The 26,130-nt window shown below is 41.0% G+C and overlaps 1 protein-coding gene across 2 annotated transcripts; it reads left to right on the top strand.

Annotated features, from left to right (window-relative positions):
* Nucleotides 1-903: 903 nt before the first annotated feature.
* LOC119791221 (sterile alpha motif domain-containing protein 9-like) lies at nucleotides 904-24,180 on the top strand. 2 transcript variants are annotated; one of them, XM_038297201.1, is made up of 5 exons: nucleotides 941-1,035; nucleotides 1,600-1,701; nucleotides 2,392-3,072; nucleotides 5,737-6,019; nucleotides 19,755-24,180. In XM_038297201.1, the coding sequence occupies exons 3-5, from the start codon at nucleotides 2,401-2,403 to the stop codon at nucleotides 23,369-23,371; spliced, it is 4,572 nt and encodes a 1,523-aa protein (XP_038153129.1). In that variant the 5' UTR covers nucleotides 941-1,035; nucleotides 1,600-1,701; nucleotides 2,392-2,400; the 3' UTR covers nucleotides 23,372-24,180. The 2 variants fall into 2 exon arrangements, with proteins under 2 accessions (XP_038153131.1, XP_038153129.1); XM_038297203.1 differs by lacking the exon at nucleotides 1,600-1,701 and having other exon boundaries at nucleotides 904-1,035.
* Nucleotides 24,181-26,130: the final 1,950 nt, after the last annotated feature.

Genomic DNA, 26,130 nt, shown 5'->3' with positions numbered 1-26,130 from the left:
TGGATGGAGAATATTGACAGACAAAAACTTTTTTTTTTACTTCTTAAATGAGAAAATGCTTACATATTTTTTACAATCTTGGTATAATTCCTGCTCTAAGTGGGTCGCTCTGTCGGCTAAAGGCACATTTTAGTGGCCCTATACTCCAGTTTACGATTAATCAATTACTAAATTAGTTCACGATTATTTAAATAATTTGTTAATGTGATTAATTGTTTCAGCCATAGATAAAATACATGAAATTAGCTACACAGAGTAACTACAGCCCAGATGTACAACTTCTAATATTAATACTTTAAATGCTCAGTGTCAGTTCCTCTTCTAGTTCCAGTGCACATGTAAATACAATACATTTATTTTCCGTCCCTTGAATGTATTATTTTGCATGATCCAGAGAGAGCATATTAGATAAAAAAAAAAAATAAGAGTGGGTTTTACCTCTGCACAATTCTCTATCTTCAGAAGAAAACACAGGATAAATCCACATATTTAGACTATATTTGGTTAAACAGACACTGTCTTAGTCGCAGGTAAATTTAAATGCAATCCTTTTCAAAGTGGAAAAAGTCCTAATTCCACATTCATCAGAGCCAGTTATGCTTTAAATATTGATAAACAGCATCTAGTGCATGTAGTGTTTATAAGATTTGTATTAATGTAGCAAGAAATGCTGCTGATCTCTTTAAACAAAATGAGCCCTGAAGCTCACATTAAGCATAAAAAAGAGCATGCATATTTTTGCAAAGGACCAATGAAACTCTAGAATAGTGTCCCTACCAAAGTTGAACTCAAACCTACGCCCTTGCATTCTGGTACAACCCAAAGGTGGAGCTTCTCGTTCAGACGGCTTTTTATGGAGGTTGGTGCCAAAATCTAAAATTTTTGTTTTCATTTCATCTGAAATGAAACACTCTGTTAGCAAAGTGGTGTGCAGCTGAAGATGGACCCTCAAAGAGAAGATCATAGACATCTTCCTGATATCATTGTAGAGCAACACAAAGCAGCGGCAGGCATTTGATTTTCAACAGGAAGAAGGTAACCCCAGAGTTATGATTACTTCTGAGCCTAAGTTTTTATCTAGAATTGTTTTTTTCATGGAAACTTTGATGACTGCATTCATCAAATAGATCAGTTTTAAGCTGCAACTGCTGCTAATACAGCAGAAGGAGACTGAGTGCCTTATTTGCTTTGTTATATAACTGTATGATGTTTGAGGAAGTGAGCTGAGTTTTGTTAGAAAGGTCCGTTAGTACATCCTTGTTAACTACAGGTAATTAACCTGGAGCTCTTGGCTTAATTTTTTGGTTATAGTCTAACATTTGTTGGAGTGTGGGGATCATTATCCTATATATGTTGTAATGACCCTCTTTTCTGTGGGGGAAACAAGGGCAAGTGGTGTTTTTGGGTTAAAGCCAAAGCAATCGATAGAAAATGAATTAAAGTCAACACCATGTCATGTTAAAATAGAAGAACCTAAGATGTTGATGCAAACAGGCATGGTTCAGGCTGTTGTAGCGTTATCCCTCTCAAATCCTGAATGCTGATGCCCTAAACATTAAAACCTGTAGGTTATGTTGAGCTGTTTCTGTTTCTTTGAAGGAGCCTGCTGCAGGCAGGGAGAGGCAGCAGCTCTGTACAGCTACAGCAGAAAGGAACCTTTATCCAGTCTGTCTAACTTTCTCTCTGAAGACCGTCATCCTGGTGAGTGTTGTTGGAATAAAGTAAGGGATTGCTATAGAGACAATGACAAAATGCAAGCAACTATCTACTGTTGCCACATGCTCATTCAGGAGGAGTGTGTCCTGCAAGTCTATAACTCAATGCAATCAGCTGGTTTTCCTTAATTAGAAACTTGTTACCAATATGACTGTATGATCTGATCGAATGATCTGATTAAAATGCCTTGAGATGACGTGTTGTGAGTTATAGCAATAAACTGAATTAAATTGCATGACAGCTCATGTCTCTTTCAGCTGATCTCTTTAATATCCTAAACATGTTGCCTCGTTTCATAGCCATTTTAAAAAAATAATTTATGATTATGTTTAATGATAAAGTGATACTCCTACTAAGCAGCCTGTGTTTACTAAAAATAAGCAGAAGTTTTTTAAAAGGTTTAAAACCATTTTTATGGTTAAATGATTCCTTAATTATTAAAGCAGGTAACGGCTAAATGAGAGCAGCTCTGAATAGTCGGCCATTTTAAAACAGACTTAATTTCAGCAGGAGGAATATTGTAGCAAACCCAGTTCTAGACTGCTTGTTGTTTCCAGATGTTCCTTTGTTTTTTTAGTTCAATAATATCTGTGAGTCTGGAAAGATATAAAAAGCTGCATATTGATGTAAAATTTTCTTTATCATGTTTCTTTTTTTCTTGTTTTTCCCCATAAGTGAATCAAAATGAGCCAACCAAGAACTGAGGACTGGACAGGAGAAGATGTCCACCGTTGGCTCATGACAAAAGTCAAAGTTTCTCAGAGTTGTGCGGACAGATTTATTGAAGAGGAGGTGTCAGGAGAGTATTTGGTCTCCTTTGAAAAGAAAGACATTCTTGATTTAGGAATCAAACATGGTCCTGCTGTAAAGATCGCATGTTATCTGAAAAGTTTGACTGAAGGAAGGGAGCATCAGTCAGAATATCCTGCGTATGTGGAATCCTGGTCAAAGGATCAGGTCAGCCAGTGGTTAACGGAGCATGTGAAGATTTACAGCAAATACGCACAACAACTTCTGAATGAAGATGTTTCTGGAGATTGCTTGATTTGCTTTATGAAGCAGGACTTTCTGGACCTCGAGGTGAAAAGTGGTCCTGCTGTGAAGATTCTAGCTCAAATGAAAAAGCTGAATAACGAACAAGAACCATTGCTGCAACCAAGCACTCAGACCAGTGTCGGCCAGGCAGAAGGAGATACATGCGTTGGACTTGAGAGCAACCTGCCTCATACACTAGAAAATAAACAGGACATACAGGAAAAAACTGGATCACAAGGTCCCTCCAAGAGAACTTCAATCAAGACAGAAGAGAAGAGAACAGAACCAGAACCTTTTGGACCAAAGCATAAAGTTGCAGTGGTAAGAGTTCAAACACTTTATTACACATTTAGCTAAATGCATCATGCAAAGAGCTCCATAGCAGTGTTTCTCGACTCTGCTGCTTCAATAGCCCAGCTCTGTGTATTGTAGGCGTCTCCTTGTTGCCTCATACCTGACTTATATGAATAAATGATTGACATGCTTCTGCAGCACTTAATGTCATCTGAGAAGGTCGTGTTGGTATCTGGTGTGTTGCAATAGAGAGTAATCTGTAAAATGGAGGACGGTGGAACTTAAAGAACAGGATTGAGGATCCATCCTTCCGCCCATCTGTCCATCCCATTCTTTTGCATGTTAATTAAATAAGACTGCTTGGATTTATTGTGTCTACACCCTTTTGACAAAAACCGACTTGATAGACCTATGCTTCTGGAAAAAAAAATATAAAAACAAAATGTACACTGCTCAATAAAATAAAAGGAACATTCCAGTAACGCACCCTAGATCTGAATGAATGAAATATTGTAATTGATTATTTTGTTCTGTACAAAGCTTAGTTTATTAATTAATTAATTAATGGAGGCCTGCATTTTGGAGTTATACATAATATTCAAGATTCAGATTTGGGGAACAGGCAGGCCAGACCATAGCTTCAATTGCTGAGTTTGAATTCAGTGGGTGCGTCCTCCGATTACTTCATAGCACGGCACCGAGGCCTGTTCGGATTGGAAGACTCCTCGTTTTGCGGCCAACAAATGAAGCCAGGTTTTAGAGCTGAGGGAAGTTGGCCCCCCCACCTTCTTCAAATCAGACAAAATTTGTGTCAAATGTTTGTGCTGGTTTGTGCAGCAAAAAATTTCATCTGTACTGCTATCATTTTAATGATATTAATAATATTTTGTAGGGGTCATCAAAGGTCAGTTAACATCTGTTTTTGCTGCACAAACCAGCACAAACGGATCTGACTTAATTGACACCCATTTCGTCTGATTTGAAGAAGGTGGGGGGCTGGTTGACCTTTGATTACCTCTAGAAACATCTCTTTATATCTTTAAAATGATAGCGGCACAAATGATGGTGAAGGTGAATCCTACATAGCCTTGGGTATCCCGTGATCCATTGTTACTCCAAGCAATCCGGCTGCGCCGTGCTCAGAGGAAAAAGGGAAATGGTTCCAAATAGTGTTGAATATTGTAAGCGCAGTTTAACATAATACAGGTATGTGAACAGTTCCATTTGAAATGAATGAAAATGGTTGTTTTAAATGGTTATTGAGTCAGATATGTGGCGGTAATGTTTGGTTGATTGAAAGGTTTTTATCTGTCACTGTGTAAATGGGTTTGGCTGTAATTTAAGGACAGATTCGAATATATCTGCAGTGTGGGGACTGTAAATCTGATATTCGTGATGACGCTGCTGCTGTTGAAGCTTCTAGAAAATGTTATTAGCACCCAGAACATTCATAAGAAGTTTGGTATCCATTCTTTAACTGCTTTGTGTGGCAACTTTCACGGTTGCTAGGCGACAGAGCATACAGGCGTTGGAAGCTGGAGAAGGCTGACCTGTTTGAATCCATAGCCAAAACTCTTCCAGGCTCCTTATTTTCACTGACCTCCAACCGGGTCCTTGGAGGAGACAGCCTCTGAAATTGAACACACTCAATGCCTTCATCTTTCAGGAACTGCTGACACACTCCAGCCACATGAGGTCTAGCATTGTTCTGCATTAAGAAGAACTCAGGGCCAACCACACCAGCACTCAGCAATAATTGCCAATAATTTCCTCCTATTGTCTATTCCATTTGCACAACAGCATGTGGAATTGATTGTTGATCAGTGTTGATTACTATTACCCCGTTTACACTACCCTTAAAAAACTGAGCCGAGACCGGTCCGAGCTCAGTAACTGAGATAACTTGTCGTGTGTGAACGGAAACAACCTGAACTGAACCGAGATAGACATAACCGGACCGCGCTAACTGCAGACCAGTTCCAGAGGTGGGTTCGGCTCGGTTTTTTCCTGGCTCGGTTCTCTGATAACAAGAGCGCATGAGCAGAACGCGTCATCGCCGACTGGCTGAACATCGTGATTCACACTCCATTCCAGAAAGTCGGCTTCCCAAAAGCCGACTTTCTCAAGTACATCCGCGCAAGGTTGCCGTCTTCGCCTGACCCACCGCAAACACGGAAGTACAGCAATAATAATCAAGCATAACTTTCTGAATGTGACGGGCGCCGCCATTTTGATTTGCTTGATTCCCTCCTCCTTCGTCTTCTTCTTCTTGGGTTTTACGGCGGTTGACAAACAGCGTTTGGTGCATTACCGCCACCAGCTGCTTGAGTCCCTCCTTCAATCCTAGCAGTAATACCACACATCGTCACTAGGAGGCGAGGAGTCAAGGAGTCGAGATAACCGAGATAAGTGTGACGTGTGAACGGTCGTCAAAACTGAGCTTGGCCTGGTTACCGATCCAAGCTCGGACCGGTCTCGGCCTGGATCGGTTTTTCAAGGGTAGTGTAAATGGGGCTTATGTGGACAGTTTGATTTAACAGAAGTTTGAGCTTATATTGTGCTGTTTATGTGTGCCCTTTTTATTTTAATTGTGTGCAGTTTATTTGTTATCCTTGAGAAATTAAAACACATTCTTATAAACTCTGGTTAAAAAGGCTAACAATGTTTTAAGAGTATTTCTTACCTCTGCAGGTCAATCCCCAGCCACAATCACCACAGACCACCATAATGATTAAAAACATCTTGGATGACCTCCTGAAAGATGACTTAAAAAACTTCCACTTCCATTTATCAGAATATACAAAATCTAAAAGGAAACTTATTCCTCGTGGAAAACTGGAAGGCAAAGACCCTATGGACACCGCCCAGATACTGACTGGTCATTATGGAGGTCAAGAGGCTTTACTGGTCACAAAAGACCTTCTGCAAGAAATTAACCAGCGTGAACTGGCTCTCCAGCTGGAAAAAAGCATAGGTAAGTTGAGCAGTGAATGCTACTTTTTTATACAGTATTTAGTTTTCTGTCATTTAAAATGTTGTAGACATGATGTAGATTTCATATGATTTGCATTAAAATCATGCAGCAGGACCAGTGGTGTCAATAAGTACACACATTTGTTCCTTAAGTAGAAGTATAGATACTGCAGTTTAAAAACATTCTGGTAAAAGTTAAAGTATCAACTTGACCTCTTTACTCAAGTAAAAGTGAAAAAGTATGTGCTCCAAAAACTACTTAAAGAATAAAAGTAAAAAGTAACCTTTAAAAAAAATGCCAGATGCTACTATATGAATTGAGAGCTCAATTTTTCGACTATTTCGAAAAATTCTTTGAGATAGGGCCAAGGATGAGGGAGGTCTTGTTGGTCTCCGTCTCCCGATACGCTCTCGCCTGTGTCCGACCTTTCAGACATTTCGACATCTTTTCCTGTATCCATCATTGTAGCATGGCATAGACAATTTTCGTTCACAGTTTGAAGAACACCTGATTGCTTCTGATGATTTCCTTCAGCTAACCAATGAGTGTGTTATATGACTCATCCATTATACTAGTTTTCACTACATGTGGATGGCGCCAATGATCTGCATTGGATGGAGCACATGAGGTGAAATAAATATTCATTAACATTAAACCAGGGGCAGAGATGGGAAGTAACGAAGTACAAATACTTCGTTACTGTACTCAAGTAGATTTTTCTGATATTTTTACTTTACTACTTATTTTTATGGCGACTTTTTACTTCTACTCCTTACATTTTTACACAAATATCTGTACTTTCTACTCCTTACATTTAAAAAAATTGGCTCATTACTTTAGTTTTGAATCATTTCAATGGAGTTACCGTTATTATTTTTCACGTCATCAATACCAAATTCAATCTAATTGGATGGGAATCTACGTTACATTTGAAGCACCACTACAGGATGAATCGACAGATTCGGCGGTATTCATTCGCGGCAAATCATTGCAGCTTGGTGGCGGTGGCGTTAGCATAGACGTGCATGGACGACGAGATGATTGAAAATGAACACAACGGAGATCTAGTCCTATTGGCAGACATCCATTTAAAATGTAGGCAACGGCATGAAAAAAGTGGTTTCTATTTTTACTTTTATACTTTAAGTAAATTTACAAGCCTGTACTTTGTTACTTTTACTTGAGTAAAGAAGTTTAATCAGTACTTCCACTTTTACCAGAGTATTTTTTAACACAAGTATCTGTACTTTTACTCAAGTACGGAAAGTGAGTACTTTTGCCATCTCTGACCAGGGGTAACCAATTAAAAATCAGCAGGTTCTGAACAAAGAAAATCATCAACCGGTAAAGGTCCGGAGACATTTTAATGATGTTACTTTAAACAGAATTTTACACTGAAATAAAATGAGGTATTTATGCATTCATGTTATACATTGAATTTGAAAAAAAAAAAAGAAAAAAAAGAAAACAGAAATTGCCAAAAATTGCATCCCATGTTATCTCAGAGGAGTTGACAATTGTATGACTGATGGATATCAGTAGTTAAAGGACAAGGGTCAGCAAATGCAAATTCTGCCTGTAAAACAATGACAGCGCAATTGTCGCTGTACGATCTGAAACCTCATTTGGAGCTTTTAAACAGGCTTTCGAAAAACATTGATAATTTGCTGCTGTAATATTATAGATTCTTTGGAATAAAAAGCTAGCAGATGTGCATAATAAAAAAATAACAGAAATACAATTATAGAGCATTCAGTATTGTAAGAAAGCCCCCACTGTTTCTGAAGAAATACAGTATTGTATGAGTTAAGTTCTGTTCCGTTTACCGTATGTCTCTTTCCGTGTAAGTGTGAAATGTCCTATGCTCCTGAATGCACCATAGCTATCTGACGCTCGTGAATGCATCACACTGGTAAGTGAACGCTGTGCTGTACAGATGCACGTTTGATTTTCCGCTGAAGACAAAGCTTTGCAGTTTCCAAACTCACGTCGGATATTACTGTTTATTGTTCTGTTTAAATAACAAGAGACTACAACAAATAAATCAGCCATACCTCGGACAAAATCTTTAGATTTAATATTGTTCGTAACACCTGTACTTTTGTAAACTAATCCGCCAAATAAGCACAATCTTTTTCCCACGAGAGGAATATTTAAACGTTTTTATATCATTAATATAACAACAAGTAGCTTCATTGGTTATATTTTAATCAGTTTTCCTCGTCGATAGTCGCAGCTCTACAGAGCAAGGCGCGCTCCACGCGACTGGGGATGCATATCTTAGCAGGCATGCACTTTTTCGGCATAACACCGGACATTAAACCGACATTAAACCGAAGCCAATAGTAACGAGTAACGATTGTTTTAAAAATGTAAGGAATAGAAAGTACAGATACTTGTGTGAAAATGCAATGAGTAGAAGTCAGAAGTAGGAAGAAAAAGAAGTAATAGAGTAAAGTATAGATACCTAAAAAGTGTAACTAAGTATTTGTACTTCGTTACTTGACACCTCTGAGCAGGACATACCAGGTGGTTTTGACTTATTAGGAATCCAATTGACTTTAATTTTAAAACAAAATATCCTACATTTACCAGCCCCACAGCAGTTTTCTCATTTATAGCTAGTAAACACCTATATCTGTGTGGTGATGTCAAAGGGAAAATACATTTATTTTCTAAGCCATAACGAGTCTTTTGTTTGGCTGCTTTATGAGCCTGGAACTCAACGCTACTCCAGACATTATGAATTGAGAAAGCTTTCTGGATGGGAAGTGAAACGTCTTCAAACTTTAGGAGCTAGCTCAACCTTCTACAGTGGATATCGAAATTGTAGGAATGTTGTCAGGTCAGGTCGGAACCCTCAAAAACGGATCTCTAGCCCATCGTCACACTCTGAGCCGGAGTGTGGTGCTAGTATGACCAGTAGCCCCAGTAGAAAACACAATGTGGGTAAACATGGTTCTCTTTCCCATCCGCTCCTCACTGCCAGGGTTGTCAGATCTGCCCTTCATTGCTAGTCCAAGCAAGTTGGCTGCTCCATGCTCAGAGTAAAAGCTAAATGGCGATGAACAGTGATGAATATTGTATCGTTGAGTGTGGTGCTCTTTGTGCTGAACACGCCCCCAGAGTACAGATGTTGCAGATGCTGTGACGGATGGCTCATTTACTGTGCAAAATGTCTATCCATTAGGCATAATGAGCCCTTAATCCATGAAAACTTGAGCAGTTGGCCTTAACAAAACCGATGTTCCTATATATTGTATGTTACTCTCTATTTCTACCCAAGTCTCTGCGCATTGCTAGAGTCCCATGAATGACAGCAGTTTTACGTTTTTAAGGCTACCCCTGTGTGAGCAACCTTAAAATTATGACATTGGTCACCAGTATTATTGTTTTGGTTTACAACAAATACTAGAAAATGTCAATATCATGTCATCAGCACTTTAAAGCCCTTGTTTGTAAGATTTACTACCATCTAGCAATGAGAAAAAAATCCTTTTCCTCTATAGCCCCATTTACACTACCTTTTTAAAACAGTGCCGAGATCGGTCTGAGCACGGTAACCAAGGTAACTGTTTAGTGTAAAATGGCACGCAAAACTGAACTGGACTGTACCAGACACAACCGAACTGTACTAAACTGGTACTAGTTCATCATTAGGGCTCGGTGCGGTTCTGTTCTGGCTTAGTCCTCAAATAACAAAGAGCACATGAGCAGATCGCATCCATAATCATAAAACTTCAGACATTCATAAAATTACTAGGTACCCTACCTTATCACACGATTTCCAGTGATGATTCTGCTTAGCAGTGTGATGAGTTAGAGTTTGGAGGAACGTATTTATAAAAGCAATACTTGATTTTTGCTAATTAAAAGCCAAATAAGTTACACATTTTCCCTTTAACAGCTTGTTGAAAAAAAAACTATAAGAGTTATTGTCATGATTTTGTCTAGAGCTCGGACCCACATGCAGATAAACCAATCCAGAGAGACAATGGGAAAAGTTTAACAGGTTTTATTGAGAAGTTTTGTGGAGATTCCCGTGTTGCTCTGAACACTGCTCAACTGGAACTGAAAGGTGAGGGGAAGACACTGCGGTTAGTTCAGGTTCAGTGGGAAAATTGATTCTCGAACTTGAAGAGGAAAGGTAGGAGGACTCACATTTCCAGAGAATTGGTTGACTCTTAGACTCGAGTAGGTGAGGAATGTGTTCCGGTGTTTGTCTCATACGGTGGAGGGCGGACAGGGTTACCCAGAATGCGGTTGCTTGTAGATGAACGGAGAACACTGACTGCCACTCAGTTTTCCTGCGGTACTTGAATGGACTGTGGTGCAGATGAATCCCTTGCTCAGTGTGAAGCTCAAACGATTCCTCGGGGGGAAAGTGTATCCAAACCAGAGGTTTGGATCTTCAGAACCAGGCACCACCTGGTGGAGGAAGGAAGACAAACACACATGGGATTGGTGGGGGTTGAGTCTTTTGGAGGATTGGATATAAGAGAGGTTTTTGTGAAACTTGAACCGGATGTGTGGCTCCCTCTAGCCAGTGTCTCCATTCTTCCAGTGCCAATTTTATGGCCAAAAGTTCACGATATCCAACGTTGCAATTTCTCTCCGCGGGAGTGAGTCTGCGAGAGAAAAAGGCACAGGGGTGTAACTTGTTGTCGGTACCGGAAACTTGGGAGAGGACAACTCAAACTCCAGAATCCGAGATGTCTACCTCCACCACAAATTGTCTGGAAAGATCTGGTTGGGTTAGAGCAGGAGCATTAGCAAAAAGCTTCTTTAGACAAGAAAAGGCTGCTTCCACCTCAGACAAAGGGAACCTTGGAAGAGGTCAGGGCGGTCAGAGGAAGAGCAGTTTGGCTGTAGTTGTGGATAAACCTGCGGTAGAAGTTTGCAAAGCCCAGAAAACGTTGGAGCTGCTTACGAGTCTCGGGTGCAGGCCAGTGCAGGACCGCTTAAATTTTCTCCTCAGTGGGTCTTACCTGTCCACCCTGAAGGATAAATCCAAGGAAGGGAACTGAAGGTTTGTGGAACTCACATTTCTCAACTTTGACGAAAAGTTTATTCTCGAGCAATCATTGAAGGACTTGGCGGACATGGTTCTTGTGCTCTGAAAGGTTCTTGGAAAAGATGAGGATATCATCAATATAAACAAAGACGAAAATGTTCAAGAAGTCTCTCAGGACGTCGTTAACCAGGGCCTGAAAGAAAGCTGGAGCGTTAGTTAAACCAAACGGCATTACCAGATACTCGAAATGTCCAATGGGAGTTTTGAAGGCGGTTTTCCATTCGCCTCCCTCCCTTATACTGAGCAGAGGGTAAGCATTCGATTCAAACCTCTGTAGTCGATAAAGGGATGAAGAGAACCATTCTTCTTCCCCACGAAGAAGAAAACAGCCCCAAGGGGTGAAGATGAGGGACGGATTATGCCGGAGGCTAGTAACTCCTTGATGTACTTCTAAATGGCTTCCCTTTCAGGCTTAGAAATGTTGAAAATGCGACTGCTAGGCAAAGGGGCTCCAGGAAGCAGATCAATCGCACAGTCGTATGGTCTGTGGGGAGGCAAAGAACAGGCTTTAGATTTGTTAAATACCTGGGATAAGTTGTGGTAGTAGGCAGGAACAGAAGAGAGATCAATGGCATCTGTCTCACTAGAATCCAGAACTTGGAAACCTGGAGGAACAGCAGATCTGAGACATTGAGAGTGACAATAAATGGACCAGGAGACCACATGTCTGCTGGTCCAATTTATGGTGGGATTATGAGTCTGGAGCCATTCAAAACCCAGAGTTAATGCAGAGTTAGCTGTAGGGAAAACAAAGAAGGAGATGTTTTTTAATGTGGTTCCCAGAGACGGTTAATTGTAAGGGAATAGTCTAGTGGGTAATCTGAGGCAGATCTCTGCCGTCCAAGGCAAAAACACGAATGGGGTTCTGTAAAGGAATAAGCTCTATTCCAATCTGTTGAGCAAAAGCAGAGTCAATAAGATTCTGTTCACAGCCAGAATCAATCAAGGCCAATAAGGAGATGGACTTATTATTCAAAAGTAGTGATGCAGGAAGGAGAAGTCGAGGTGAGTAGGGAAATATCTTGTGGTCCGCTAGTAGCCCTCTCTCTACTGGTGAACCCTGGCTTTTCCCAAAAGGGGACAAGAGGCTACAAAGCAGCCTGCCTCCCCACAGTATAAGCACAGTTTAGCTCGCATACGGTGCTGCTTTTGCTCAGGGCTAAGGCGGACGCTGACAATCTGCATAGGTTCAGGCAGCTCAGTGGGGAAACTGCTTCACTGAAGTTTGGGAGAAGCTGTATGCTACGCCTTTCCTTAGCGCGGGCTCGAATCTGATTATCTAAACAGATTGAGAGGTTTATTAATTCCTCAAGAGAGTCAGGTTCATTTAGAGTGGCTAGCTCATCCTTGATTGAATCACTTAGGGCGTGAGCAAAACCCCCTTAAGGGCTACTTTATCCCAGCCTGAGGCAGCAGCCATTATATGGAAGTCAATGGCAAAATCAGAAACAGATCTTTGTCCTTGCTTTAATCTCAACAACTCATGAGAGGTTAGAGATTTGTCAGTTTCTTGGTTGAAAGTTAATTTGAACTCCTTGTTAAACTGATCATAAGTGCAGTCATAATTAGTGGATGAGGAAAATCTTACCTCAGCCCAGTCCAGAGCTTGGTCAGTAAGGTGAGAGATAATATATGAAATTCTTGTAGAATCCTGGAAAAACTTGCTCGGAGCGTGGTTGAATTGAACAATGCATTGCATGAGGGATCCACTGAACTTTTTGGAGTCTCCGTCAAACCTGGGGGGTTAGCCAACTGGCACTCAGAATGGGGAAAAGAACAAATGGCCTGGTTAGCTTGCTGCTGGGCCCGAACCCTGGAGAGAAAAGCGTACAGCCTCAGTTAGATCTGTAACACGGCGGTTCAATTGGGTCTGTTGATTAACCAGCTCGACCAGGGTGTTATCATGTCTGGACAAGGCGGCTTGCTGCTGGTTAATGGCTCTCTGAATGGCTTCTGCGGGGTCAGCTGTTTGGCCAGAGTGTTCTGTCATGATTTTGTCTAGAGCTCGGACCCACATGCAGATAAACCAATCCAGAAAGACAAGGGGAAAGTTTAACAGGTTTTATTGAGAAGTTTTATGGAGATTCCAGTGTTGCTCTGAACACTGCTCAACCGGAACTGAAAGGTGGGGGGAAGACACTGCGGGTAGTTCAGGTTCAGTGGGGAAATTGATTCTCGAACTTGAAGAGGAGGAAAGTTTTCCTGCGGTACATGAATGGACTGTGGTGCAGATGAATCCCTTGCTCAGTGTGAAGCTCAAACAATTCCTCGGGGGGGAAAGTGGATCCACACCTCCGGTTTGTAGCCCCAGCTCAGTTTGAAGCTCAGTAGATCCTTCTAGGGAGAGAAGGTCCGAAAATCCAGTTTGCAGGATGACTTCCCCAAACTGGCAAACACTCTGGCGTCCAGGTAGTGGCTGTCAGCAGCTTAAGAGCACTCCGTTAATGAGGTAACCCTTTGCAGGTGTGTGAGGAGGAGAATGAGAACCAGGCGCCGCCTGGTGGAGGAAGAAAGACAAACACACAAAAACACAGACCACACAGACTGGAGCCCTAACAGTTATGGCAACATTTAATTTACCTTTGAGGTAATTTTTGAATTAAACAGAGAAGAATAAACATCTGGCCAATGCTTGGTCTCAGCATGGCCCATGGGATTATTGTCTTTCTTAAGAATGAAATCCTGTATTAAACATGAATTGTTGGACAGGGCCTGTGTAAAGCCTTTTATGGGACATTTGAAACATTTGGTGGGTTTGCAGTAGAATGGTCTTGTTACACCTTTTTGGGCCATGCCCATCAAGACACTGTGGTCCAAGAAAGGCTTTGGTTTCTGGTTACGGGCTCCTCAGGTTTATTATTTGTCAGGCTCTTTGGGCTTTTGAAGTTGTTGAAAACTCTGGAAGAGTTTCTTAAGAGGTTGAAAAGAAATTTTGACAGAATTTGTATGTATTTGTAGGTTTGACCACTTATTTTCTGATGAAAAATGTTGATCTGCAAATTGTTCTAATGTGGGTAACTGAGTTTACAGCAAAATGTTTGCATTTTTTTTAGTCTGATAAACGAGACTAAATGGGAGATGAAAGGTGTTATTTAGCCTGGCCCTGATGAATGAGACATCGGAAGATTGTTGATGAGAACAACCCGTTGTTTTTCAAACCATGTCTGTGCCTATTGGCCAACTCTCTGACCAATGAGCGCAACTGACTGTGACATAGGAAGCACGACAGAAAGCTGGTGGGGGAGTGTAAACAGACAGCCTGTCGGTAAAACAGCGAATACGTCCTTCTTAAAAATGAATGAGCGTAGAGCCTCTTACTGCTGATCCTTCCAACCTAAGTCTAATCCTTCCAAAACTGATTCCACGGTGGAGCCAAAAATCCCCATCAGAGCCAGCGGTCCTTCACACACAACTATGCCGAGAGAGGGCCGCTGCAGACGGACTGCGGTTAGCCTTGGAGGTCTGCTGGTTACTGCGGTCCTTTCAACTTCAAAAATTGTTTTTTTTTTAAATTACGCATTAAATCGGTAAATGGACCATATAGTGACGCTTTAAAGTGTAATATTCTCGCCTCAATTTATCTTAAAACGTACTTTTATTGAACAACAGCCACTGCATGAAAAGTGAGATTTTCGTCCCCGTAAACTCCCGCAGATCTCCCTGTCATGATGGGTTCACTGATGAGACCCAGTTATGCAGAACACCACGGAGACGGAAACAATGGTAAAAGTTAAACAAGGTTTATTGTTCACAAGCACATGGAATAATGACAGGAACTGGTTCAGGCCCGGGGACTGGTTCACTGGAGTCTGTGTAGATAACAGAGCAGTTAGCTTTGAGAGCTATGGGGTTTGTTTCTGTGAAGTTCAGATCTATACCTTGAGGGTTCCGGTTTGGACTCAGACAGAGGAGTTGTTGGGTCCAGAGAAGGTTTGTTTCAGCAGAGTCCAGAAACTGCTTCAGCGTCTTGCTTCTGATGAGGGTGCAGACCTTGGCTTTTGGTTTCCAGCTCTTAATCCTGAGCTGCATGGGAATCCAGAGAAGAGTCTTCGGGTTTGGCTCAGAGGGCAGGCTCGGCAGTCTATGCTCCTCCAGAGCTCCTGGAAACAGACAAAGGATTAGAATCCAAGCAGGACTCAAAGAGCAATAAGATTTCTCAGAGGGTTCCTTGGCTCAGGTGCTAACCAACGAGATTCAACACTGCGGCGTCGAGGCAAGGTCTGAAGACAGCTTATGTAGTGTGGATCCTCTGATGATGGAACGAGCCACAGGTGCGTCGCAGGCTCAGCTCAGGAGGATCCACGGCGGACTCTGCTGGAGAAAGGTGGTACTTCTCCAGCTCCCAACACTCCCTGATTTTCGTCAATTTCCGACAATTTGCAACCAGCGCTTGTCCGCGTTTGTCGTGCCACAAATTGTCGGAAACGGACTCTGACGTATGTGGAGAGCGATCAGCTGTACTAATGGCCCTAATTAGCATATGAATGCAGCAAACCCGCGCGGCTGGCCAGGTCTGGCTTGAATAACCTACTCAGTATTGGCTGAAACCACTATTCTCAAACAAGTAAAAGCGCTCGTGATTGGCAGCAAAACCACACGTGGCCACGCCAGGCTTTAATTTTCTTACTGAGTATTGGACGGAACCACTTATTTTTAAACAAGTAAAGTCGCTCGTGATTGGTTGGCATATATATATATATATTTACATATAAATTTACATATACATATATATTTATGAATATATATTTATTCATTCATATATTTATTCATTCATATGCTGTGTATTTATGTTATCCTACACTACTACACAATTATTAGGCTACCATCAAGGACATGAATGAATTTATACAGGAAATGAACATTTGCCAGGAAGCTGTTTATGCAAAGAAAGAGCTTTATTATAACACACACAACTATACACAACGCGTATCCAAACACATGCGTATCTAAAAATTACAAGTCCGTGAATGGTCCGTTTGCTTCCTCGGGGTTGGAGGTAACTGGCAGCATTCCCTCCGAGGCAGGTCCGATGTGCAGACGCCTACTGTGCGTGGCCCTGTACTTCGGCATCGCTTCTAACCGGGACTGCAGCTTAACATAGAGTTCAGTGAGATCCGGCCTACGAAATGGCGGCGACCGTACAATCCATCCAGAGACACCGCCAACGACGCCATCTTCTTCGTCGGACATGAGGCCGATGGTGGCGGACTTCCAGAGTTCCACTTCCTCATCTGCTAGCACACTCTGCCTCGCTTTCAGCAGCTGAAAAAAAAAACTATGAATCAGCGCACTGCGTATGGACACAACACATCTATCAATGCACCTGAAAAATAGTCACCAAATAAAGTCTTACCCTCTTTCTTCTAACTCGACTCCGAGCAGATTGCTTGGCAGCCTCCGCACGCAACGTGTTGGCTGGCTGCGTATAGCTCCTGCGTACCGTCTCAAAATACGTCTTACAGGCAGCTGGGAAACAATTAAATGAGAGTGGTATGAATAAAAAATCAAACGCAAGTCACAGTAACAAGGAAGGAGAAAACATTAAAACAAGTCACTTACACACAATGTCGTCTTTATCAACATCGTGCAAATCTGGACTTGCTGATATGGCTCCGAGCAAATAGGAGGTCTGTGAAAACAAAATGTAAAGCTATGATCGGTTTCCATCCGTATCTATTTCCTTTTACCGCAGAATGAAAGCATATTCTTTAAATCTTACCCTTGCTCCGGTTCATAGCGCCTGCAATTAGTCTCCGAGTTGTGAAGACGGCGTACTGCTTCCTGTGAATCACAAAAAATACACTTTAATAAAGCTTGTTCTTGCAAGGCTACTATTAGCCGTAGCTTTAGGCTAGGCTGTTATTAGCCGTGGCTTTAGGCTAGGCTGCTATTAGCCGTAGCTTTAGGCTAGGCTGCTATTAGCCGTAGCTTAGGCTAGGGTGCTTTTAGCTTAGCAGGCAGTAATCGAACATATATTTACTGCTAGCTTCTCTTCTTTGAGTTCGTCTTGTTCGATGCAGAGTCGCCATCGCGTCCAAGAGGAGTTTTACCCCGAAATCCCACATACTCCGCTCCAGACCGCCTGCACAAAGCAAAGCATACATCCTCCACTGTGGCTGCAGACCGCTCCCCTCTGAGTTTCTTGGAGATCGTAGAGAGCATGCGCGAGATGAACCAGGGTTTCCGCGGATCAATAAAAATAATTAATAATTAATTCATTTTTTTTTAAATCAAGGCCTTAATTGGCACTAAAATTATTTAAATATGTTTATCGAAGTATTTATAATTCTTTAATAAAAAATGCTTATAAAAACAATTTCGTCAGATATATTATATCGCTCCAGGCGGAGAAAAAGCTAGAGGATATATATATATATATACGTATATATGTGTGTGTGTGTGTTTACATACATACAGGAGTCATGGAACTGTGCTTACAGCTCCTTCATATTTCATGTACAGTACACTAATAACCTTTGTACATGGTTCTTGTTGATGGCATTAAAACAATTTCTAATAGCATTAAAATAGCATTAAATTAGAGTCACTCATTCCTGTATGAACCCTGTGAGCGCTTAATTTAATATGACATATTAAAAAAATCCCACCATCATCCAGCATATGTTCAGTTTCTGCCCAAATATATATATATATATATTTGTAGATTTTTGTAACGGGGATAAGGATAATTCAAAATTGCTTTTTTTGAATGAACTTGTTCTCTACTCCCAAACTCAGCATCTCTTTTCATTCCTGTAATAAGAAGTTTCTTTTGAATGGATTTGATTAAAGTTTAAGTCCCTCGGTATAAAATAAATATTTTGATGGAGATGAGAAATCTGCTTCCTCGTTGGTGAATAACCAATAGTTTGGATCCAATCATTTAAATAAACGGTCTTAGTTTTTTTTTTTTATATATATAAGAATTGTGCTATAATTTCTAGTCACCGATCTGTTGCTGCTATATTTTAATTTGACGAACCGGAATTTGTCGATGTTCTTTTTCCTGTTTGGTGCGATTGCAATTGCGGATCTTGACCTGGCCGGACCTTATGACCACAGTGTACCAATCTTCTGATGGCTACTTCCAACAGGATAATGCGCCATGTTATAAAGTGAATCATCTCAGACTCATTTCTTGAAACTTTTCCACTTAAGTAATTGTGAATTGAGCATATTGACAGACAACATTTTATTTTTTATCTTAAATGCAATTTTTTTTTTAAATAATTACTGCTCTAAATGTATTGCTCTGTCAGCTAAAGATCTGTATTGGTCTCTATACTTTAATGAAATAAATCAATTCAAGCTAAAATGTAAGAGGCAATACTGAGTCTGATCTCATTTACCCCGTTTACACTACCCTTAAAAAACTGAGCCGAGACCGGTCCGAGCTCAGTAACTGAGATAACTTGTGGTGTGTGAACGGAAACAACCTGAACTGAACCGAGATAGACATAACCGGACCGCGCTAACTGCAGACCAGTTCCCGAGGTGGGTTCGGCTCGGTTTTTTCCTGGCTCGGTTCTCTGATAACAAGAGCGCATGAGCAGAACGCGTCATCGCCGACTGGCTGAACATGCCGATTCACACTCCATTCCAGAAAGTCGGCTTCCCAAAAGCCGACTTTCTCAAGTACATCCGCGCAAGGTTGCCGTCTTCGCCTGACCCACCGCAAACACGGAAGTACAGCAATAATAATCAAGCATAACTTTCTGAATGTGACGGGCGCCGCCATTTTGATTTGCTTGATTCCCTCCTCCTTCGTCTTCTTCTTCTTGGGTTTTACGGCGGTTGACAAACAGCGTTTGGTGCATTACCGCCACCACTGCTTGAGTCCCTCCTTCAATCCTAGCAGTAATACCGCACATCGTCACTAGGAGGCGAGGAGTCAAGGAGTCGAGATAACCGAGATAAGTGTGACGTGTAAACGGTCGTCAAAACTGAGCTTGGCCTGGTTACCGATCCAAGCTCGGACCGGTCTCGGCCTGGATCGGTTTTTCAAGGGTAGTGTAAATGGGGCTTTTGTATCAGAGATTTTCTTACCTTTTAGAAAAATGTCACTTGGAGTAAAACCCCCTGCAACCCTGATTTGCATTTGTATAGCTCACAGCATTTTCATTTACATGTTAAAGCCTCCCCTAGAATTCCATGGGGGGGAGGCATGGGGGGAACACTGCCTAAGAAAGTCCACGTCAATTTCTGACAATTTACGGGAGTTTTCGGCGAAGCCTGCAAATTGCCGTAAACTGCCGCTAACCTGAATTTCCACGACAATCTACAATGCCGCATATTGACGAAAATCCCACTTTTCATGCAGTGAGCAACAGAAAAAGAACTTTTAACTTTCAATGGAGCACCCTATTGCAAGCTACTGCTGCCGCAGTGCATGCTACTGTTGTGCTTTCTCCAGCATCGTGCAGCTTTGTCAACACGCCCTCAAGACCCCGCCCACTTTGATCCAGAAATTCAAAACACATCTCTGCGTTGTGATTGGCCCGCCAGTTCTCACAGGCAAAAATGATTTTGGTCACTGGCAGGTGGGGCTAGTTTACTAGGCTAACTTTTTTTTATTTTTACCAAATTGTGTGATTGTCCTTCAAAGAAGATATTTATAATTCAACATTTTTTAATTACTTGTTTTTTTTGGGTTTGATGCAGGTCAGCTGGAACAGCCATGTCTTTCCAGAGACATCATGAAGAAAGAAGCTAACCAAGGTGATAAACTAAAGAACCTATTGACATGTGGTGGGGACTCTTTGGAGAGTTATAACAGTTTTGTTATAGTTGTTAACAAAAGCAATCCACAACAAGTTCAATACCTCAGTTTTCTAAGTAAGTTAAAACTGTTCTGTGTGTTGGACTTTGACCCAAACTCTGTAGCTGAAGGTGGACTGTGTCATTCATACAGAGAGTTGAGGGTGGCTAATCTGCATTTGCCAACACAATTTCAGGGACATACTGAAGCTGTTATAAAGGAGCTCAACCTTTACCTCCAGACCAGCTGGGTCTTCTGTAATGGGAGAAATGACCTTGATGATTGCAGAGAGTTAGACTATCGAACCTGGCTGAGGAGGTCTTGCAAAGATTTGGAACAGTTGGTTTCTTTAATCTGCAACCCTGATGTTTTGCTCCATGGAAGATACCTTGTTATCTTCCTTCTCCTTTCCCCCGTGCACTCAGAGAAAGACCCGGTCCTTGACACTTACATGTCTTTTATTAAACACATAGATGAGAGTAACATCATAAGCATTTGTGAATCTCAGAAAACATATTTAGAATGGAGGGAACTTATAAAAAGAAAGTGTGACTTTGACATTGAACATTTCTCCATAAATGAGCTAAGTCTAAGTGAGATCAATGGAACCATAATGGGGCTTGGTCCTGTCACTCAGTCATCTACAAGGCTGCTTCCTTCTTCTGGTTCCAGTGCTGTTGTCCTGAAACAAAAGGATGAAGATCTATTGACAGCTCTGGATGTTTTATGCCTGAATCAGTGTGAAAAAATATATGAAGAGAGAAGTTCAGAGTTTCATGACTTCAGAAAAACAGTCGAGGAGGAGTTCTACAGAGGAGCCAAAGTGAGATGGTGGAACTTTTATTTCTGTGACAAAAACACAGAGAAGCCATTTATCAAGAGAGAAAAGTATGAACATGTGAAGAAAATGATCAGATCACAGAGGACATATTCAAGCAACACCTGTGTGCTTTTAACATTGTTTCATGACCCAGGATGTGGTGGTACCACCCTAGCAATGCATGTGATGTGGGACCTCCGTAAGGAGTTCAGGTGTGCTGTTTTGAAAGACAACACGGTACCAAAAACAGAGGTGGCCAACCAGGTCCGACATCTGATGAAGCTGGAAAGTGAGAAACCATCCCCGGTTCTGCTTTTGGTTGATGACTCAAAGGAGACGGACAATCCTTTTGACCTGCTGATCTGCATCCGCCAAGCTGTAGAGGATCTTTCAGACATTCATTTGGATGATGCTCCTAACTGTAAAGTTATCATCTTAAACTGTGTACGTTCCCACGACCCCAAAGAGCAATACAGAAAAAACAATCAAACCCAAAACCAGTACCTAACTGCCAAACTGACACCACAAGAGCAGAAAGAGTTTGAAAAGAAGCTTAAAGAGCTAAAGGAAACCCATGACAAACCTGAAAACTTCTACAGCTTCATGTTCATGAAAAACAATTTTGACAGGAAATACACAGAAAACCTTGCTCATAACACGCTGGAGAACTTTGACTTCAGCACCAAGGAGGGTAAACTCCTCTCCTTTCTGGCCCTACTCAACACGTATGTCACAAAGTCAGAGATGGCACTTTCTCTCTGTGAGGACTTTTTTCAGATGAAGATGGTCCGCTGGAAAGACGACTCTGTTTTGGATCGAATGAAGCCCTATTCCAACTTTCTTATCATAGAATCAGTTGATGAATGGGGCGGATACAAAGGAATACGGATCCTTCATCATGCAATAGCATCTGCCTGTCTGGAAGAGCTGGAGAGAAGTCATGATCTAAAGGCTAGTGACATTGTCATGGAAATCCTCCATTATGATCTGTTCTTCAGTGATGGAGTTGTTAAACATAGACTGATGCGTTCAGTTATACGAATGTTAGTAGAAAGGCAACTGAAGAAAAATGGAGAAGAGAGGGAACTTTTTTCTCCTCTCATTGACAAAATCCACAGCCAGCAAGGGAGACAAAAAGTCCAAGAAATCTTTGTTAAAGCCTCGTCCAGGTTTGAGAAAAAATTATCCATCCCTCAGGCACTGGCAAGATATTTGTACATCAATGTGAAGGACTTCCCAGAGGCCATAAAATGGGCAGAGAAAGCTAAGAACATTAAAGAAAACCCCTATACCTTCGACACAATTGGGGAAATCCACAAGAGCAATCTGAGGTTCAACATTAACAAAGAAAAACAGGTAGGGTCGCACAACCCAGACAATCTGCTCACAAACATTGAAATAGCCAAGAATGGCTGGAAAGCTTTCCAAAGGGCTCAGGAACTGGCAGACATGGAAAATGAAATAGAAGAAGAAGCTCCTGACGATGAGTCAGAGGATTATCCCAGGAATTCCTACAATATTAAAGGCTATGTGAAAATGCTGGAGATCTACTTCCTGGTCTTTGAGATTCTGAGCAGGTTACCATTCTTCGAAGAACATGATCCAATGAAAAAACACTACTTAAGAAGTTTTCTTAACGGACAGTTCCCAATCAGCAACGTTCACAAAGAGAACAGCGACTGCAACAACAGATGTGTTGAGATCATTAAAGAACATGAACTGTTCCTGGTCAAAAGGAAAGAGATCAAAGAAATCTTTGATCTCTTGAACAACAACTTTACCTACATAAAGCAGAACTCAGAACTGGATGCAATAAACCTAAGGATAGTGAGTAATCATTTTAAGAAATATGTGGATCTGTTTTGTTCCACACAAGAAGAAATGAAAAAGGAAAAGGAAAACAAAACAACTCTCAGTCGAAAATTGGAGGTTGAAGATCGTAAACGATTCCTGGAGAAGAACCAAGCAGATACTTTCTCAGGAATCCTTCAGTACTTGGACAAACCTGCTGAGGAGATGGAGCAAATAACAGATTGCTATGCATTTATACTGCAAAATGATACCAATGAACGAAATGTTAAAACAAAAATCAATTACATCATGGCCAACATAGTCCTTCACCACCTAAAACCTAAATCCAAACATGTAAAGAAATACAAAGAACTCTGCACTCTGCTTCAAGAGGTTCTCCAAGATGTGGGACTTCGATATCCTTTCCCAGATCCATACTTTCTTGCTCAGTTGCTATTCTGGCCAAGCCCTACAGAAGAAAACATTGATGACATAACTAAATATGTTAAAGCAATTCGAAAGTCTTCTCACAAGCACCTGTCTAAGTTGCTTCACAAAAGGAGCACTGTCGCCTACTTCTACTTAGGTCAAGAAGACGGTCTGAGGGGGCTGGTTTCAAAGCCATCACTGGATAAGAGTTTTCTTCCAAAGATGAATAGAGATGTTTTAGCACAACTTTGGAGAGATGGAGACATATTTAAGGAAGAGGCCATCAAAAGCCGCCTATACAGGGTGAAGGGAACCATTGAACAGGGGGAGGTTTACGCCAACTATCGCAAACAGAGGATCCCAGTGCGCACAGCTCGTACCAGTGCAATTAGAAGTGGCTTCAGCACTGAGAAGGTCTCCTTCTACATTGGATTTGCCATTAATGGACCCTTGGCATATAACATTAAATATGAAAACTAGAAATGAGCGCATTATGATCTGAAAATATATAAACTGAACATGTATAATGAGCAAAAAGAATTAAGTCTTAATCAACAATCTTTGGTAAGTTTTGAATGGGTTCACAGAGGACCACTTACAATGGAACTACAGGTTTCTCTTCTGTCTACTTTCAATTGTCTGGGTGCTTTTAACAGAGAATTAATAACAGAGTTAGGAAGCAGCTCCAACCTCTATGCTATTCATTTGAGCATTTTAGACCAAACTACGAAATGTGGGCAGTGTACAGTAATGTTCAGATCATTGTTGTGTAATGTTGTCTTGGTCATGTTTTTCAATTTCAGAAACAGGTTTTAAATAAAAGCAAAGAGCCTTTTCACCCTATTATTTTTTTAAAGAACCTGACCTCTCAGTTTATTACTCTTACATGAAGCTTTTTTTTTAAGTTTTTTTTTACAGCACTAGTGGCTGTTTTTTTTTTTTGGACGGTAGGCTAACAGGAAAGGGGGTATGAGAGAAGGGGAGAGACATGCGGCAAAGGACCACAGGTCAGATTCGAACCCTGGTCCCCGCGTCAAAATCTAAGGCCTCCAAACACGGGTCGTGTGTGCTAACCACTGTGCCACCAAAGCACGGCCATTACAATAAGCTTTGCATGATTGTACACATATTGGACAACATCTCACCTGGCTAAATAACCATATATCTGTTTCAGAATTAAGGTAAAAAAAATTGTGAATTTATTAATTGTATTCATTTTTTCTGTATTTTTAAGTGCAAAATCAGTGTAAAATCATGTCATTGTGTAATAAAGTCACTTTAAATCATTCTTCATTAGCACACTTGATGCCTTAACAGTAGGGCTTCTTTTTGTTTTCAGATTTAAGCTCTGATTGAAAGTTTATTCTTGATTCTTATTATTGCTGTTTTAGTTATCACTTAAAGATCTCCAGCTCATCTAAGCTAACCTTTTTTGGTTGTCAAAACAAGGGAGAACCTTACTATTGACTAGGGGTGTAAATAATATCGTTTTGTATCTATGCATCGATCCAACAGCCGACGATTCGATGCATCGTCCACAAGAGTATCGATTCATGTTTTTTTTTTTCCTCCGTTCTATTTTTATCCATTTGGTCCTGGACGTAATTCTCCCTCCCGTACTGCGGTGGCGCTAAACCTATTTTGCCCTCCTACCTCGCTTCCTGGTTATAATCTTACAGCAGTTTGTTGCAGTAAGCTTGACACAGACATTTTAAAATTATGCTCAATATTGAAGCGTGGTCTGTGCTACACACTGTGGGTCCTAGATGCGGCCGAGAGGAAGTGGGGACGAGTTTAGACCGACGACGGAGGGACATGAGGGCCAAAAAGAGCGGAGATCCAGGTGGTAAAAGAGTCCCAGTGTTCTCGCGCACTTTGCTCTTCTAGCAGGTCACACTTCATGAGTTGTTTTCCGCAATTTCGGTCATAAAAACAAAACAAGTCGGCCTCCTGTCTGCGGCACTGTTTGCGGTCAGCTACAATTTGGGAGAGGTGCGTCTGGAGCCGAGGTATTGAATTGCACTCATTGCACTGATTTTGTGCAGTATTTTTCTGATGCAAGGCCTTTCAGAATCTATAATTCAGGGGTATTATTATTTTTCCGTGAATAAGGTTTTAATAGGAATAGGTGGAGTGCAACTTTTCTACTTCTGTTATTTGCTGTTGTTTCTCAAAAAAATGCATAACGATATTACAGCTTTCATTGATTTATTTCAACTTTGAAACATTTTCTAGCCTGTAAGGTGTAAAAAAAAAAATAGTAAAAAGTAAAAAAAAAAAAAAACAATTAATCAAATCGTATCGTGGTGTATTATTGAGTATCGAAAATAATCGAATCGTTGGGTCAGAAAATCGATACTGAATCGAATCGCCATGATGGATGTGATTTACACCCCTACTATTGACATCCTAAAATTTTAAATAATTCTTTTAATAATACATCTCTCTAGTTATTCAGTGAAATATGTGATATACTTTGGTCAAATAGCCAATTTCTCTCTAAGAACTTTTTTCAAGGAACCCTGGGTATGCAAATGCAACACAAAGTCACACTTCTCTATCCTTAGTGGGACTTTCTATTGACTTTAATTCATTTCTAACCCATTTCTACAGCTTGACCGTGACCCTTACCCTAAACCTAACCCTAACCTCAACCTAAACCCAATTCACAACTTTGTCGTAAACATGATCCTGACCCTAAAACAGCAATTCCCTGCATACTGTAGGCTTCAGGCACCGGGCCCCACAAGGAGTAGCCACTCCTCACAACATGTTTTTTCCCCATGCAATGGGACTCACAATGTATGAAATACAAGAAAACATATGTACACACACATTCAAATATTAATAGCCAATTAATAAATTGAAAATATTATATATTAATTGCATTAAATAATTCCGAAAAAATGGTTTGAGTCAAGTAAAAACCTTCTTGTTCATATTAGATGATTGAACACAAATAACTCACTCATTGAAACCAATTGCCAGTATGATGCATGGCTTTTCTGCATGTCTGCACAAAGTCATTTATTCTCTCAATCTAAAACTCATCACCAAAATGTTTGTTAAAAAAACATTTAGAATCAAGATGGCTGCCTTCTGTGGCAGAGCATTAACTCCCCTAAGCCAAATCCTTCTAGATCCAAACATGTAGGCCTTCTGTCTAACCACTTAAACCTTGTTCAAACAAAGTCATCAGTAGAACCATGAACCCAACCATTGCATCATATCTACAACAG

This window comes from Cyprinodon tularosa, unplaced genomic scaffold (genome assembly GCF_016077235.1).
Source record: "Cyprinodon tularosa strain WSP-4 unplaced genomic scaffold, ASM1607723v1 ctg385, whole genome shotgun sequence".
Taxonomy (NCBI): Eukaryota; Metazoa; Chordata; class Actinopteri; order Cyprinodontiformes; family Cyprinodontidae; genus Cyprinodon; species Cyprinodon tularosa.
The sequence above is the reverse complement of the archived record's forward strand: the minus strand, read 5'-3'. Positions and strand labels throughout refer to the sequence as shown.

What these genes read in the sequence shown, in the direction of transcription:
- LOC119791221 (XM_038297203.1), top strand. Translation starts at nt 2,401, where the DNA reads ATGAGCCAACCAAGAACTGAGGACTGGACAGGAGAAGATGTCCACCGT. An exon ending in CAAAGCATAAAGTTGCAGTG is followed by an intron (nt 3,073 to 5,736) that starts GTAAGAGTTCAA and finishes TTACCTCTGCAG; the next exon opens with GTCAATCCCCAGCCACAATC. An exon ending in CCAGCTGGAAAAAAGCATAG is followed by an intron (nt 6,020 to 19,754) that starts GTAAGTTGAGCA and finishes GGTTTGATGCAG; the next exon opens with GTCAGCTGGAACAGCCATGT.